The sequence below is a fragment of the Rattus rattus genome, chromosome 7, assembly GCF_011064425.1.
Source record: "Rattus rattus isolate New Zealand chromosome 7, Rrattus_CSIRO_v1, whole genome shotgun sequence".
Classification (NCBI taxonomy): domain Eukaryota; kingdom Metazoa; phylum Chordata; class Mammalia; order Rodentia; family Muridae; genus Rattus; species Rattus rattus.
The window spans coordinates 19,347,249-19,365,744 of NC_046160.1; the positions used below are offsets into that span (position 1 = coordinate 19,347,249).

Below are 18,496 nucleotides of genomic sequence, written 5' to 3' on the forward strand. Positions count from 1 at the left end.
GATTTTGCAGATGTAGGTATAGAAATTGGGGTCAAAGCTTGTGTGTGTGTGTGTGTGTGTGTGTGTCTGTGTCTGTGAGTGTGTGTGTGTTGTGGGCATTTGGTTGGAATATAGTAATTAATGTCTAAGACCTTTGCTACGCTACCTTTTATTGACCTTTTGGATAGAAAGAACAGGATTTAAGGGGGTAGCCGAGCCTTTTTAGTCTCTATAATCATTGAAATTTTTAGATTGCTGGATCTTCGTAAAGGTTTGAGGTCTAGAGGCATAAAAGAACACCCTAAACCTCTAAATCCTAGAACTCCTCACCACACCATTTTTTGCTTCCTGGGGACTGTAGTGTTTCTGACACTTCCCTTTCCCTTTTAGAATATTTTGTATCACTGTTGACTTAGAACATATCTATCTATCTATCTATCTATCTATCTATCTATCTATCTATCTATCTATCTTCTACCATTTATCTATAATGTATCATTGATCTATCTATCAATCTATTATCTACCTATCTACTTATCTATTTCTGTCTATCTATCTATCATCTATCTTCTACCATTTATCTATAATGTATCATTGATCTATCTATCAACTATTATCTACCTATCTACTTATCTAATTCTATCTATCTATCTATCTATCTATCTATCTATCATCTATTTATCATCTTAATGATACTGGTTGGGCTGGAGTAGGTCCTCATACTGTATATTAATGCTGAGTATCTGTCTGTTAGGATAAAACCTTGAGTAATGTCAAACATGCTTCTCGAATATTTCTGTATTTAGCTCTGCTGAGGCTCTGTGGTCCTAAATGGCAAGGACAAGCCCAGCATCTCTGTGTGTTGCTCACTTTGCCCCAGTGTTGGCAGATGAGCTTGGAATAATTAAGTGTTAAAGTAAAATAACCGGTAAGGCCAGAACGATGGTGTTCAGCGGGCAGAGGTGCTTGGCACCAAGCCTGGTGGACTGAGTCTGATTCTGGCGTCTCCTTGGTGAGGGAAGTGACTCTTGCCAGTCGTCCTTTGACCTATACACGTGTGCCGTGACACACCCACTCGAGTAAACCAATAAGCACACTTTAAAAAGAAATAGAAAAAAAAAGTAAGGAAGTAGAGACAGTGGGTGAACTGAAACCAATTGTGAGAGTTATCAAATTGACCTCGGTAGCAGTACTTTTACAAGGCTATTATCCTAACTTTATGACCAGTCTGGCTATATACGTTTACGTTTCTGTTTTTAAAGTAACATTTCAGGAAAAGCGGGCTCCCCATTGGACCTTCTGAGTCCCCCTCTGTGCTAGGAGCTAATTACTTCCGTTAGAAAACCTTACACTCAGACCTATTACAGCTGTCCGAACCAGGACGCATTTCTAGTGTTCTCACCATGTGTAGCGTGTTTTGGTGTTTTAGAGTAAATCAGGTTGACAAGCACGCGCTAGTTATCCCCAAAGATCGTAAAACCTTGTAATTCAATCCCAGAAATACGGTTTGTACACAGCCCTAGGTGGCAACGCAAAGAAACTATAAACACAATGGGTGAGAGAAGCAGAGAAAGAGAAGAAAGAAAGAAAGAAAGAAAGAAAGAAAGAAAGAGAGAAAGAAAGAAAGAAAGAAGAAAGGGAGGAAGAAAGGAAGGGAGGAAGGGGAGGAGTTGGTAGAATTATGAAGGCAAGCAAAAATGGACTTGAGATAGAGGGACAGAGAAAGCAGTTTACTTATAGGAAAGTGAAACTACACTTGGAGAAGGAAATTCAAACCAGAATGAAAGAAGCAAATACAAGCAATGAAGGGTAGTGTCTGTCTTTTTAGGAGGGTTGGGCTTCACACCATTCATTCAACACCATTCAGGAGGGGGATTGGGCAGAGAGGGGGAGGGGAGGGAGGAGGGAAGAGGGGGGAGGGAGGGGAGGAGAGAGAGAGAGAGAGAGAGAGAGAGAGAGAGAGAGAGAGAGGAGAGAGAGAGAGAGAGAGAGAGAGAGAGAGAGAGAGAGAACACAGCATGCAGTTAACACTAGACAAGTCCAGGAATGAAATGAGTTCTTGTAAGTTCAAACTATAAGAGAAGTTGAAAGGAACTCAATGGCTCTCCCTTGGAGAGAAAATACTGCACAGGTAGAAAACAAAATACAAGAAAAATTGAGGACTAGCCCAGGACGTCGAAATAATTGACATCTCGGAAAAAGAAAAAAGAATGGAAACAAACAGTGGCAGAGGCTATCAAGAAACAACATAAACTGTACACACACACACACACACACACACACACACACACACACACACACACACACACACACAAATTAATGGATATCAATTTTAAGATTTAGAAAGACAATGTACAATATGCACAATACAGAAGATAGACTCACTGTGAAATGTAGAAGGCTGGAGACTGGGTTTTAGAGTCTTTAGGAAGGTAAAACACAGTTCTTTGCAGACCTAAGAAGCTGTCTATTGTTCCTCTGTTGGGGAACAAGAACATACCAGTAAAATGCTTTCAAAGTATAGCAGGACATGAGTAAATTTACAATGCAGAGTTTTATTCAGAGTCAGCTAAGGGTGAGAACACAGCAAATACAACTACACACACACACACACACACACACACACACACACACACACATATATTAAAATATAGTTAAATCATTTCCCTTTCTTCCCTCCAACCTCTCCCATTTAAACCTCTTGCACTCTCTCAAATTCTTGGTCATTTCATAAAAAAAAAAAAAACCATGCTGTTTTACATACAGACACACAGACACACACAAATTGTTTTTAAAGAAGACAAATTTACAGTGGACCAAAATGAAAAAAAAAATTAACTTGTTTTTGAAAGAGGCCAACAGTTCCAACTGGAGGTCCTGGGAGGATTCCCAGGTGAGAGGCTGGGTTGGGGACCTCCGTAGGAGAGTAAGTTGTTCTAGGAGAGAAGTAACAGGGGCCTGAAGTAGAGCTGTTGGAGGCTGGCCTAGGGAAGACAGGCCTGGGTGCACTACCTGAGCTGCATTCGAACAGAGTCAATGGATTTGCTTGTGTTATGCCTTTTGGTTTCTCCTGCTTCAGATAATGGAACGAGCTTTGTTCCACATGGATAATGCCTATAAGATCCCCAACATTCGAGGCACTGGGAGGATTTGCAAGACTAATCTGCCCTCCAACACAGCCTTCCGAGGTTTTGGGGGTCCTCAGGGGATGCTAATCGCAGAATACTGGATGAGTGAGGTCGCCATAACCTGTGGGCTGCCTGCAGAGGAGGTGAGCTGTTCTCGCTAACAGTGGGTAAGCCCATTTTGGGGGAAGAGTGACTCATACATGGGTCATTTCCTGGGGCAGGCGTATAAACAGACACTGCAGAGGGACCAGAAGCTGACAAGACCCAATGTCTTGTACAGGTACGGAGGAAAAACATGTACAAAGAAGGGGACCTGACTCACTTCAACCAGAAGCTGGAGGGGTTCACCTTGCCCAGGTGCTGGGATGAATGCATCGCCAGCTCTCAGTATCTCGCTCGCAAGATGGAAGTGGAGAAATTCAACAAGTAAGCCTGGGCGGGGAGTCTGCAGTTCTGATGCTCTGTTGCTTTGCTGGGGTCCAGCCTTTCTGCTGTTCCCAAGTAACAAGCTGATGGTTCAATGGGCGTCTTTTGAGACTCCCGAACCTGCTGGCTTATTGACCGTTTTCTCTTTAATATTTGCGGATGATCTCAGGGCAGGAACAAGGAACGTCCGGCCTTCACTCAGTAACAGAGACATTAATTGAGGTTCACTTGTATCCATTTGTGTGCCTTCTGAGAGTACCACCTTATCGAGAGCATTGGTTGGGGACCAAGAACACCACACTATGTGACTTCCTTTGAAATTAGCAAATGCCTTTGACTTTGGCAGTCATTCTGTTTCTCTGAAGTGAGCCTCGGTTTACTCATCTGTAAAGTGGGAAGGACTGTATTGACTCTGTCTTCTCCACAGAGTTATTTGGACAAATATATAGAGAAAGCATCATTATCTTTCTCCTTGGAACAAGGACAGTCAAAGATTATTAGGACATACTGTCTAAATGCAAACTTCACTTAGGGAGGAAATTTGATAATACTTTGATGTCTATGCTACCTGCCGTGGAAGACTGGAGACCAAGATTCCCACAAGTCTTGCTTTTTGTCTACCCTACTGGGGCATGATTCAAGTAACTGTGTAAGTGGCTCTAAGGATGTCCTATGGTGACTTATTACAAAGGTGATAATGAAAATATACCCAACTAGACACATGTATGTGTTCTGTAAGAAGGCTCTTTAAAGGCAGGCCTGGAAACACACGCTTTTAATGCCAGCACGGGGGAGGCCAAGGCAGGCAAATCTCTGTGAGTTCTAGGCCAGAAAGTGAGGCCTTGAATGTTTTTTTCTTTCCAGGGAGAATTGTTGGAAAAAGAGAGGGCTGTGTATAATCCCAACTAAGTTTGGAATAAGCTTTACACTTCCTTTTCTGAACCAGGTAATTGCATTAGGTAACTTGGCCATATCCTCTGGACTGGGACACAATTCTATTACTGATTTTGTTTTGTTTTGTTTTGTTTTGTTTTGTTTGATAAAAGGATTCTCTCATTGCTGGTAACAGGTTTGACTAGGAGGCTCTCTCTGCTTCTGAAATAAAATGAAATTTGCATATACCCATTAGTGTAGTATGTGAAGGAGTGGTTACATGAGGATCTGGGGTCAACCTTCTAGTTCTCACCCTTTGTGGTTACAAGACTATACACAGACACACGGTTTCTTCATTTTCCTTTTTCAGGAATAGCGTAGGGACAGAGAGAAATGACCTATGTCCTTCTCAAGACAAGATACACAGAGAGATGAAAGCATTTCTCTAACTCCTGAAGGGCTACTTAATTAAAAAGTGAGGTCTACACCGTGAAATTGTTGCCCGGGTCTTTTTAAAAACACTACACCATGGGTGATGGTTTCCTTCTTCGTGGGCTCCGTATCTTCATTTCCAAAGCTCGAGAGCTGAGTCGAGACTTACCGACTGCTGTGGCTGGCCTTCTCCATCCTTAGGGAGGCGCTCTGGTTCACGTGTACACTGATGGTTCGGTGCTGTTGACCCACGGAGGGACTGAGATGGGCCAAGGCCTTCACACCAAGATGGTTCAGGTGAGAATCCTGGGGACCATGTCAAGGACATCTGGTGTCCAGAAAGATGCTGATGACGCTGAGAAGTGTGATGTACCAGGAGAAGCAGCAGGCCTGAGAGCACATTTACTCATGGCCATGGGCAAGTCTTCTCCCCTCTTATCTGTGCTAAAGGATTGACTAGACAAGGTCCTAGGATGTGTCCATTACACATCCGGGCTCCACGTTCATTTGATGTGTGACAATAGCTCATCTTCCCAACTCGGTGAGACCTCACAGGGGAGTTGGGCTCATGGTGCTGGATCGCAGTCAGAGCATCTGCTTGGCTCTAGAGTTTTATCCAGACTTAAAAAGAAATTCCAGTATTTGCTTAAAATGGGATTATAGATGTCTTAGCCAACCAGACTGTACAAGAGGTTCCCCTTCAAACTCAGCCAGGGGTGAGAACATTCCGGGATCAACAGAATAGAGCTCACAAGACTGGCTTTTTGTTTTGCCTCTGTCAGTAAAAACTGAACTTCACCCCGAGGAAGAGGGGCAGCCAAGTTCCATGATAACCTCTTTCCTAGAGAGCGATGTCTCCTTTGTTGCAGGTGGCCAGCAGAGCTCTGAAAATCCCCACCTCCAAGATTCATATAAGTGAGACGAGCACTAACACCGTCCCTAACACCTCTCCCACAGCTGCCTCTGCCAGTGCTGACCTCAACGGACAGGCTGTTTATGTAAGTGGGGAGCCTCGAGGAGCCTGAGAAGCTAGGGATGGGCTCTGGGTTTGGGGGGCTCTCAAGAGCTTCCCTTGATGGTCTGTAATAGGGTCTTTGGCTACGGTCATGACTTCATTCTGCTACCGAGGAGGATGCTCTTCCTTCATATGGCCAGCTAATAGCGAAACTCTGGCCTAATCATGTCTTATCAAAGCCAGGAAAGCTGGGTCCAGAGTGGACAGGAGATTGGAATGAAAGCAGTGGCTTCTGGGAAGGTATACTACCCAGGGCTGGAACTGGCCACAGATAGTGGATTAAAATTGATATTTGACTATGGAATCAACTGGATCCCAGCTACTTGCTTCTTTCTCATATGAGGGTTGTCCTCAACAAGGAGCGTGCTAGGAGAAGCTACCTCCCTATAGTGTCAGAAGGGCTCTCTAGACAAGGGCCCACTGTGAGCGTCATCTGCATTGCTTGGAGGCAGCACTGCGGGTCACTGAGCTGTGCAGGTAACTTGGGTGTTATGGTACGGAGGCAGAGCACTGATGTGTCTGGGGTCTGGTGGGGTTTCCTCCAGGAAGCATGCCAGACCATACTGAAAAGGCTGGAACCTTTCAAGAAGAAGAAACCCAACGGCCCCTGGGAGGCATGGGTAAGTCCAAGCTGGTCCAAGCTGCTTTTTGAAAAGGAGAAGTACATCAGCTACAGCAGGACTTTTGTCCCTACCCAACATATGTAGGAGACAATGACTTAGTCACCTACATGTTGATGGTGAGCTCTGTCTGAGTCACAGGGCAGGAACAAGCTCATGCTTGTGGAGATCAGGGCTCTGGCCTCCCCAAACCTTAAAGGATGGATTGTCCGCCTTAAGCACCTCCATTTGATGACTTGACTCACTCAGGTATGGATCCTCACATATGTCAGCAGGCCCTGTGAGGCATGTCTTCTTAAAACCCCATGTCTCTGAGGGCCTTCCTGACAATCCCTCCTCTTACCCAACTTTCCAGTCTGGGGCAACTGAAATGTCATTCCTGAGAGATTTAGATGTCCCATTAGATGCTAGGAGTGATAGAACAGAAAATCCCAGTCAGAATGACCCTAGTTGCCTGGATTCTTTCTAGACTAGATGTCGGCATGCAAACACTTCTCAGAGGTATTGCAGGCCTGTAGGTAGAGGCAGAGGGGATATGAATCAGAGGCCAGCCTGAGCTATGAAGAAAGACACTGTCTCAAGAAGTCAAGGGATGGGCATACAGCTCAATGTAGAACAGCTACCTGGCATATGCAAGGTCCTAGGTTCAATTTCTAGCAGTGTAACACACACACACACACACACACACACACACACACACACACACACACACACACACACACACACACACACACGGGAAGGACCAAGGAGAGAGAGAAGTAACAAAATGGGACTCAGAGAAAACAAGCTGTGTCATGTCTACTCCTTTTCCACACCCTGTCTGATCTCAACTTCCCTTTCCACACTCCTGTCCTTAAGTACCACATGCATGAAGAAGACTGCTCAACTCTAATTTAATTCTGGTGATGTGTGGACAGATTTGTCAGGCAACTGGAATATTTTCATAACAGCCTTGATAATAATTTTCTTTCACTCGACCCATGAAACTCATTGTCCTGTGCTATCAGCTGTGTAGTCCAGGACCCATTATAAGCAGGTAACACAGATGAGGAAACACAGTCACCAATGTATGTATTATATCATATGCTTAGTATAGATCCTAGGCCAAAAGCTGTTTTCTCCAAGCCTTTAGTTCTCATCTGAAATATGGGACTAACGATAAGCTTAGCAATGGGCCAGCCCCCCCTTTTTTTTTTTTTTTGGTTCTTTTTTCGGAGCTGGGGACCGAACCCAGGGCCTTGCGCTTTCTAGGCAAGTGCTCTACCACTGAGCTAAATCCCCAACCCCGGGCCAGGCCTTTAGAAACCACAGTTGTCCCTTCCTGATGGCCATTGTCTTCCTCAGGTGATGGACGCCTATACGAGCGCAGTGAGTTTGTCCGCGACTGGATTTTATAAGTGAGTATGATCCTCTCCCTGCCCGTTCCCGTGTGCTGACAGCTCTGATGCTGGTTAGCCCGTGGCCAGAAAAATAGCAGCGTCCCTAGAACCTTCATTATGTCAGAGGGATCACGCTGGTTTCATTCAGTCTAAAGATGCTTCATCACATACAATCACCAACTAAGTATGAAGGAACACACAGGAGCTGCTGCATTAGAAGATGCCAGTTCCAGACCTTTGAGTGCGCAATTTCCTAGAGGAAGGACAAATCTGTCCCGCATTCTGCAGGATAAGGCACTGAGATACCATATGACAGGTGTTTGGGCAACCTGTGTGTTTCCTTGTGCATAGCACTGGATTCCTTCCTACTGACTTTCCCTCAGGGGAACAGGAAGATTTAGAGTCTGTGATCTTCTTACAACATACAGGGAATGGTGGAACTTTATTAGTGCCGCGAGGCGTAGAAGGGAACACACACATTCCGTAGTCTTAAAATCGCGTCATTGGGTGATTAGCTAGAAACCCCTCCCATTCGAATCTGGAGTTATAAAAAGAATCGATTGCAGTTACTGCCCTATTGCTATGACAAAATGCCTGACAAGAATACTGTATGGGAGAAAGGGTTTAGCTCATAATCCTAAGTTCTGATCCGTCGCTGCAGTAGCAGGAGCTTGAGTGACTGGGTCACAGCACATCCTGTCAGGAGCAGAGAAGAAGAATGTTTGCCTACACTCAGCTCCTCTCCTCCCCTCACATGTGGTCCAGAGCCCAACCCACGACACCATGATGCTCACATTCACGATGGATTTTCCACTCCAATTAACCAAAACCAAGAAAATCCCTCATAGATATGTCCACAGGTCAGAGCAATCTAAACAGTTCCTCACTGAGACTCCTTCTAGGTGATTCCAGACGGTATCAAGCTGACAATTAAAGTTAGCCATCACCATGTTTCTGGGAAATCTAACTTAAAGCTTTTCAAGTTTGTTTTTAAAATGTCTTGAATGAATATGTGGTTGTCATGAAACACACACACACACACACACACACACACACACACACACACACACACACACACCTCCTAATAGTGCCACTCCCTATGCCCAGGCATTCAAGCACATGAGTCTATGGGGGACAAACCTATTCAAACCACCACAATCACCTAAATAAAGTTCAAAGACAGTGAAGTTTCTCTGGGGTTGAGTCTTGTCCCTCAGCCTGTGTTTGTTTGGCTTGAGGGTGAGTTCTGATCATATCAGCTCACATTATTTCTATGTACCATACTGTGTGTGTGTGTGTGTGTGTGTGTGTGTGTGTGCGCGCGCGTGCGTGCGTGTATTATATATAGTCACATAAACATACATTATATAGTGAATGTATGTACAATATATAATTTCACAGGGATGACCTCCTTTAACCTCTGGGGAGTGTGTGTACAGGTTTATAGGGTCCATCCATTATGACAGTTGTACAGGGCACTCAGTCTCTGAAAAGGAAACAGAGGCATAGCATGTGTATCCCTGAATAACGTTTTTTTCTCAAATCACTTGTTGAAGTTCCCAAGGGGTCAGGGGATGGAGAGTGGCTGCTTGGGGTTGCATCCAGGTTGCTATGAGCCCTGCTCTGGTGACTTTTCACCTGAGGAAAGGTGAGAGGTGAGCTTGTGAGAACAGTCCAGTGCTGTCCATCCCATTCCGAGCTGCATTGCTGAGGACCCAGGATTCTGGCTCACTTGCTCGATCGCTCGCTCACTCGCTCTTTTAGGGAGCGATTCCCACATCCTCCACAAGTCCTAGCACATCTGTTGCTGTCATGACGTCCGTGCAGAAAGCAACATGCTTCTGCTAAGTGCTGCCAGGTTGTTTAGAACGCTTACACTGTTCTCTTTGGAAAAATGAAACAGAAGCAGAACGCTCTGGAATATCTCATTTTCAGGGAAATTTCTGAGTATTTGAAATGCGTAGGCTTTGGAAGAGGATGGCAGAGAGTGGAAAATAAGACCTTTAAGGACTTACAGGTTTATGGGGCAAAGCGTATATGGGAAGGGGTAGGTTTGTCTACCACACATAAACCCTTTTCTCTTTTCTCTTCCAGGACACCCAACCTCGGCTACAGCTTTGAGACAAACTCCGGAAATCCCTTCCACTATTTCAGTTATGGGGTGGCTTGCTCTGAAGTAGAAATTGACTGCTTAACAGGGGATCATAAGGTAAGAAGACATTTGCTCGCTGTTAGCCTAAGAGAGAAGAGAAACAATTGAATTGCAGTCCGAATGGCTGGCCCAGGCTTGCTCTCTGGTTAGGAAACAAACCTTACACCAGAGGTAGGGGATTGGTCCATGCAGGCCAGAGAGGACATAACTCAGACCGTGAGCCTCATAGCTTTTGCCCCAGCCATTTGACTGTTGTTCTAGTGAAAGCTGACTTGTGGGAGTGCGTGGGGCTCTGCTCCATAAACGACCACTTCTGCTAACTGAAGATAATTTTCTGTGGCACAAATATCTTCTTCCTGTCTTTTTTTTTCAGTCATCTACTTTTAGCTTTTTCTTGTTTGGGGGAGGAAATCCAGGGACTCGTGCATACAAGGCCAGCAGTCTACCAGCTAAATTATACCTTCAGCCCCCTTGGCTATTTAATAATGTGGCTATTCTCTATAAAACCAGCATGCTTTGGATTCAGCCACAATATACTTTGTTGACTGCTTCTCACTGATCTGTCCAGACTCAGGTTCAAAGCCCCAGTCCCTACAGACCTTTTCCTACCACTCATGTGTGGATGTGTTCCGAGATCAGCTCGCACCTGTCTTTTACTTAGCTGCTAAAATCTCAACTGTCGGTTTGATAGTGTCAGTCCAGGTGTGCTGGGAACTCCTGTTTCAACCTGCTCAGGGCTCCGTGTTTGAGAAAGTGGTATTTGGATTGGGATTTACAACCTAAGAGTTATTAAGAGGTTGGGGATTTAGCTCAGTGGTAGAGCGCTTGCTTAGCAAGCGCAAGGCCCTGGGTTCGGTCCTCAGCTCCAAAAAAAAAGAAAAAAAAAGAAAAAAAAAAAAGAAAAAAAAGAGTTATTAATACACACTGTGGGATTTCAGATATTCTGTTCTTCTCAAACTGTTTTCTATCCACAGAATCTCCGTACGGATATCGTCATGGATGTTGGTTCCAGCTTGAATCCTGCCATTGATATTGGACAAGTAAGGTCTATGGGAGGACAGGGTAGTAACAGCATAACTAGGCCAGCAGTGTGCCCACTGCCACCCTGCGTACTGAACTGAAGGTCACCGGCTACACAGCCTGTCATCGTTTTTAAGCAGGACAGAGAATAGTGCTTCTGGAACCTCATTCTGAATAAGAGACGATCATTCATCCAACTCTCAAAGCAGAAAACAAATAAATATAGATTAATCTAGGAAGGGAAGCCATTATGGTACATGGGGAAACATTGGATGCTCACATGTAACACACACACACACTCATACAAATGCACACACACAGACACACTCACACACACAGACACACACTCATATACACACACAAACGCTCATACACACACACACACACTCATACACACACACAAACACACACACAGAGACACACGCTCATATACACACACAAACGCTCATACACACATACACTCTTACACACACACACACTACACACACACACACACACACACACACACAAACACACACACTCATACACACACACACACACACACACACACAAACACAACACACACATACACACACACAAACACACACACAAACACAACACACTCATACACACACACAAACACACACAAACACAACACACTCATACACACACACAAACACACACACACCACAACACTTGGTCTGCTTTGGAAATGCCCTCTGTAGGCAGGCATTGCATCAAGTACTATGGACACAAAGATTATCAACAGCGCCCTCTTGTGTTTGCTCAACCCTTGCAGTGCCACATGTCACTCTTCAGAATAAGGGATGGGAGAACAGATGGGGACCAGCATAGTGTAGAAGGTACCCTAGATTATAAGCCATAGTGGGGACACATCCTCCCAGAAGACAGACAGGAGTGGGAGCCCAGCAAGGCTGGAGGTAAATCTCACAGGGTTTACTACTCCAGAAATTCCTCTATGAGCCTGTTTCCTGGATGTTGGTTAGAAACAACATCTCCATCTGCATAGTAGCAGGTTTTAGTGAGTAATGGTACCTACCACTCTGCCAACATGTTCTGAGCAGAGGCATGTTCTTTATGAGACCAAGTCCAGTGACAGGCCAATAGGGATGCCTTGGTACTGTGGCAAGAGCCAGGCAGGAATTTGAAGGTTATTTTAGGCCCCACTGTAGGTCGTTTCACATCCACTGTAGTTATCAGTATTTGTCCTGGAGACTGGAGGGGAGGTGGTAACCATGGTCACCTTTTGTCCTGCAGGTAGAGGGGGCATTTGTCCAGGGCCTTGGTCTCTTCACTATGGAGGAGCTGCACTACTCCCCTGAGGGGAGCCTGCATACTCGTGGCCCCAGTACCTACAAGATCCCTGCGTTTGGTAGCATCCCCATTGAGTTCAGAGTATCCCTACTCCGGGACTGCCCCAACAAGAGGGCCATCTATGCATCCAAGGTACTGTGGCTATGTGCTGCCTTCTCTTCTCCAGGATGGGAGACCACTGCGGGTGATAAGGAGTTTCAGTCACCCGCCTGGTAGGGTTTCCTCCAAAAGAAGGAAGAGGATTGGCAGTGGCCCTGGTAAGGCAGCAGAGCTGAGAACAGATGAAATTGGGCTGAAAAGAACACATCTTGATCATATTGACAGAAGAGAGCCTCAGAGAGATTCCTTAAGCAAATCCTATGGCTCCAAGTCTGATCTATGCTCCTCTCTGTCATGCATCCTGGTCCTTGATCCTCAGAGACGATCTTATAGATACAGTATCTCTGTGTTCTTTTGAGAACATGCAGATTCACTGCAGAGGAGGGGAGCATCTTCCAACACATTCTGTCACCACCTCTAGTTGTTGAGATCCAACCTTAAAACTGAACTAACAAGCCTGGGGAATTGTGCACAGAGAGCTTCCTTTATTCCTGTCCATAAAAAGCACAGACCATGGTCGAGAATCAACCTAGCTTGTCAGTGTAGGCCTGTGTCTCTGAGGAAGGAAAACCATGGCTTGTAGCCAATGAAGTATTTGCTCGCATCATGGTTCACTCTGCTGTTGAGGGTAGGTGGGGTTCTTACAAAGGACCATGTGTTAGGGTCACTAAACTCTTGAGAAAAACGTATCTCGGGGAATTATAACCCCAGATATTTTAAGTTTGTAGTTTAAGGAGGCAGAGCCATATTTTAATTCGGTGATTCTGATGCAGGCGGTCTTCCTTCTATGCCTCTTGGGGATGGAAAGTCAACCTCGATTAGGAGCTGCCTGTAATCCTAGCAGATCTGTACATGTAATTACAGTGCGTATTTAGCAATGCTGTCGAGGCTGCAGATAGACTATTCCCCTGGGCCAGCAACTGAGGGAGAGGCTAAAACTCACGCCAAATTTTCAATCTGTAGAACAGTAGCCAGGCGTGGTGGTGCACGCCTGCAATCCTGGTACTTCAGGAGCTGAGCTAGGACAATGTTCTAAAAGTTCAAGGTCAACCTGGGTTAACATAGTGAATCCCAAGGCCAGGCAGGGCTTCATAGCCAAACCATGTCTCCATCATGATTATTTAATATAACTTTCAAAGGTCTATCATATAATTATTTAATGTGCACCTTATGGTATTGTCAGAGAAAATTACATAGTACGAGCTAAAAGGAATCGCATGGAGATCAGTCATTTAAGAAGTAGTTTCTCAGGCTTTTATTAGTCATAGCTGCCTCTTTTTGGCTTATCCGCTGTGGTTCCAGTAGTGCCGTTGTTCAAGGGCATCACTTGCTATCTCATTGCAGGGCTCATAGCCTGGCCTGCTGGGTCTGTGTGATGATGCAAAGTCAGGAGCCACTCTGGTTGATTCTCTACTCTCTGTCTATTCAGGCTGTTGGGGAGCCACCTCTTTTCCTGGCTTCTTCTATCTTCTTTGCCATCAAAGATGCCATTCGCGCAGCTCGAGCTCAGCACGGAGATAACGCAAAACAACTTTTCCAGCTAGACAGCCCTGCCACTCCGGAGAAGATCCGGAACGCCTGTGTGGACCAGTTCACCACCCTGGTAGGATACTTTAACCAACTCTTCCTCCACCTTGGGGCGGATAGGCGCTAACTGTCAGGCTGGAAGGGAAGGTACTGCAGGGAGGAGAAATGTCATCCTTGGGTCAAGGAGTGCCTTCCCCGAGCCATGTGTGACACTGAGTTGAACTTGCGAGAGAGTAATGAGCACCCCCTTTGAAGCTGCCGCTCGCCCATTGGCTACTTTCTCGGTGGGAGGGATGAGGAGTGTGCAGCCATTCGTCACCTGGAAATTTCATCATTTTCCAGCTGGCTTCCGGTAATGGCTAAGTCTGCAGAACAACCCAGTCTTTGCTGCTAATCATTATCATCTGGGTGACTCCTCTGTTCAAAGCACCATGTGAGGTGCAGGGGAAGGAAAGGAACTAATATGACCGATTCATGATGGTTTTTTTTTTCAACATTACCATTTGCCTTCCAGATACTGGGGACATAGGTATGCTCAAGGACTTTGCAGCCTTTGGGGAAACCAGATGACCACATTATGTGGTGACTGACTCCCATCCTGGAGAGGCATGTAGTAGAGCAGTGGTCCTCCACCTTCATAATGCCACACCCTTTAATACAGTTGTGGTGACTCCCGAACGTAAAATTATTTTCATGGCTACTATCACTTTGCTACTGTTAAGATTGCAATGTATACATCTAATAGGCAGGATATCTGCTATGCAATCCCCTAAGGGCTCATGACCCATAGGTTGAGAACTGCAGTAGTAGAGGGAATCTATGGTCCTCAGTATCTCTTTGGGAAATCCCTCTGTTTTACATTTGGTGGATGGCGCCAGGCAAAAGGAAAACAAGCTAGGAGCATCTTTTTCTCCATGGGCTCTCAGTGCTAGCCTAGCCTTGTGTGATAAGAGTAGCTATGCATAGAGAGCTCCAAATATACTCAAAACCTCTGTTGGATTGGCAGTTGGGTGGATTTTGACATTCCATAGCCTTGGTCTACAGGTAAAGTGAGTACTTATTGCCCGCAATATGACAGGCGTGAGGAATGGATAGGAGAGTCCTCATGTCAGGAAAATCTGCCACCCAGACCTTTATGCTAAGAGTGAAGGAGACAGGTAGATTCCCAGGCAAGCCATTCTTGTGCCTGCCGATAGCTTTAGCTCAGAGGTGAGAACTGGAGAGCTTGCCTTATGCGGTGAAGCTCCCATAGCTGTGCCACTTCATTCCTACAACCCAGAACCCTCCACGCTACCGTTGCTGACGGTTACCCAAGCCTTATCTATATCTTTAACAAGAGTGGTACCTATGGGCTGGTTGCAAAGTTAGCTTTTTCAAGGAATGGGATGCAGAACTCAATCATTTAAAGAGACCCGCAAATAGCCCCAACCTGGAATAGTCTTTTCTCTACAACAGCACTCCAGCAATTACAAAGCCCCCACCCCCCATGGTGGGTTTGCATGGACAATTGATGCCACACATTTGTGCTTTCCAAGGACCACGAGTGCTAGTAGACTGGATGCTACATGGGAAGTGCTCAGTTAAAATAAAGGAAGGTCTAGGAACTTAAGGGATCCAGTGCTGGGGGTGTCCCCCATAGCTGAGACTGTAAAATGGGGGTTTGGTCTTGGCATGGTGTTGTTTGTGGTATGAATGGGACAGAGTGGGAGAGACACCAGAAAGAAACCATAGCAATGAGAATTCTTTCATTTCTTCCTAGTGTGTCACTGGAGTACCAGAAAACTGTAAATCCTGGTCCGTGAGGATCTGAAGAGAGGGTCTCCAGCAGTGGTTTGTACCGCGGCAAGGATTCCTTGGAGCCACAAGCACATCCTGAAGTATCCAGATTTCCGCATGCTGCGTGGGACTCAGCAGGATGACATTTTCAAGAAGATGGACAATTTTGATCCAAATAAGAGCTGCAAAGAAACCAATAAGCAAATGGGGAGCTGTTGGCCTAAGGGGCGAATCAGCAGCTTGGGTGATTTCGAGTCCCTTTTGAGCACGTGTTTTGAAATGAGTTTAGGAAGTATTTGTGTTATGTCCCTACTCAGTCAATGGCGTATGTAACCAGAATCCTCACACACCTCCTGAATCTTAAACCAAAGTTCCTCTAGATCTGCATGCCATATTCAGAAAGCTTATATCGCTCAAGCCCCTCAAAGTGCCATGCTTTAACCTGAGAGCCACACTCGCAGTTTTCAGCGAGACAGCAGAGGGAGATTAAAACCTCCACCTACCTTTGCATCGTGGAAGACAATAAAAATGAAGTGAAATCGAGGCCACGTCCAGTGTCGTTGAGCTACTAAGGTTAGATTATTCTCTGGTGCAAAACTCCAGCCGATTCAATCATTGAGTACCCACCATGCACTGGGTCTCCTCTCTCCCCCATCTATGTCTGTGTAAGATTCTGTTTAAGAAATTCCCTTAGGATAATTTTCACCTAGGAGTTGTGATACTAAAATCAGTATCAGCCAGGAGGGGAAAGCCCGAGTTTGACTTCAAATGTGTGCCCTTCAGATGCCTTCTCTTCCTGTGATGCATTTTGATTTGGGAAATGAAAGACTTAGACTACAATAATCGCCGAGATCTTCCCCTGCTCTAAGTCTATAAATACATGACCCAAAAACTCCAGTTACATAAGGGAGCTGCAGCCATCAAAGACTTGGCCCCCTTCGCTCTTATGCAACGTCTGGGCCTAATGAACCCTGCGTAGAGTCTTCTTCCATTTGCTCTCAGTTGGTAAGGAGAGCAGGAGAGACAAGCCTCCTCCTTCAGTGCCCAGGCAGGAGGCCCCAGCACAGCACAGGATGGAAGAGACGGTGTAGGGGGGTCAGGTACTCCCTTTCAAGACACAGCCTGCACGTCTGGCCATCGAAGGAGAATAGGCAGAGACGGTGCGGTTGGTTATGTATGATTTACTAATAAATGTGTCTGTTAGCTGTTCAACACGTGAGAGATGCTTACAGGCTCTCTCCCATCGAATGTTAGCATCTTCCGCATTGCAGCTAGTCACTTATTTCTAAAACGATTGAGCATGTATACGTGTACACACACACACACACACACACACACACACACACACACTTACCATATTCTCTTTTTTCTTTTCATTTCCCTCCTTTCCTCCTTCTCTCCCCTCCCCCATCTTTTGTAGATAAGACCCCAGGCTAGCTTCATACTTGTAGTATAGCTGAACATCGCCTTCAACAGTTGTGGTGACTCCCGACTGTAAAATTGTTTTCATGGCTACTGTCATTTTGCTACTGTTAAGATTGCAATGAAAACATCTGATAGGCAGGACATCTGCTATGCAACCCCCTAAGGGCTCATGACCCAATGGTTGAGAACTGCAGTAGTAGAAGGAATCTATGGTCCTCAGTATCCCTTTGGGAAATCCCTCTGTTTTACATTTGGTGGATGGCGCCAGGCGAAAGGAAAACGTGCTAGGAGCCTTGAACATAGCCTTTAACTTGTAATCCCCATGCCTCTGTTTCTCAATTGTTAGGATTATAGGCATCTGTCACCTTGTCCCATCGATGAGATGTTGGTACAGAGCCTGGGGCTGTGTGAATGTTAGCATTTTATTATGGAGCAATCCCGCCTACAAACACCTTTCAGTGTAGTCTAGGTTGGTTGTTCTTACAGTGTGACTGAGGTTGACAATGCTTTCAACACCGAGCTGGTATTTACACGGAGCTATACAGACCAGTTCCAGATGACTTTCTGGAAGGTTGTAAGGTGGGACCTGAGGTTTACCATTCATTAATGAGGTTCTACTGAGTGAACAACGAATGACTGGGGGTTCCCTTGTGTGCTGAGGCTGACGCCCAAACAGATTGTTCACGGGAACTCACCCAGAAAGTGTTTTGTGGACTGGAGATCTCCATGCTGCTCTGAAGTGTTGACTTTCTCGGATATCTTGCCTTGCCTGCTGTCTCATACAGTGCCACAAGTCTCTCCGGCTTTCTGGGCCTAGCGAATATTGACTGCAGTGTGGCACTTCAGCCTCTAGAGGGCGGTAGAAGCCCGAGGATAAGGCAGGAGTCTCCAGATGGCCCAGCCACATGGCATCTGTGGTTATTACTAGGATACTGATTTAGGATCTAGGAGTAGATCAGATATCCTCAAGGGCCTCCCCAGGAGCTGGATTTGAACCTGACAGGCTGACAAAATCTTCTCAAAGGAGCTTTTTCAAGACGTGGGTCAGCCGAGGGAGGATGAGAGCCAGATGGGAGGTTAGCAGGGGAAGGCAATTCTTGTTTTTTGAACATCTGCAATATGCCGTGTGCCAAGTTTAATGCTTTATCTACAGAGCCTCATTTAATCCTCCAAGTGGCCCTAAGGGGCAGGTACTCTAATCCCTGTAAGCACACGAATGACAAGCCTCAGTCGCCATGGCGGTGGCGAGGGGGCTTAGTCAAGACTGCTTATTCCTAGGAACCCACCATAATCCAGGGGCACCTCCTCTGCCTAAAAGGCTGAGAGACCTG

General features: G+C 45.7%; 1 protein-coding gene across 1 annotated transcript in view; it reads left to right on the plus strand.

The window, feature by feature from the left end:
- Xdh (xanthine dehydrogenase) overlaps positions 1-16,281 on the plus strand; it is a 63,224-nt gene extending 46,943 nt beyond the window's left edge. The window contains exons 23-34 of the mRNA XM_032908607.1: positions 3,059-3,250; positions 3,388-3,533; positions 4,398-4,479; positions 5,040-5,135; positions 5,708-5,836; positions 6,399-6,473; positions 7,818-7,870; positions 9,947-10,061; positions 10,979-11,044; positions 12,282-12,470; positions 13,867-14,040; positions 15,724-16,281. Of these exons, the coding sequence (XP_032764498.1) occupies positions 3,059-3,250; positions 3,388-3,533; positions 4,398-4,479; positions 5,040-5,135; positions 5,708-5,836; positions 6,399-6,473; positions 7,818-7,870; positions 9,947-10,061; positions 10,979-11,044; positions 12,282-12,470; positions 13,867-14,040; positions 15,724-15,774 (1,368 nt within the window). The 3' untranslated portion in view covers positions 15,775-16,281. The remainder of the gene's footprint in view (positions 1-3,058; positions 3,251-3,387; positions 3,534-4,397; positions 4,480-5,039; positions 5,136-5,707; positions 5,837-6,398; positions 6,474-7,817; positions 7,871-9,946; positions 10,062-10,978; positions 11,045-12,281; positions 12,471-13,866; positions 14,041-15,723) is intronic.
- Positions 16,282-18,496: the final 2,215 nt, after the last annotated feature.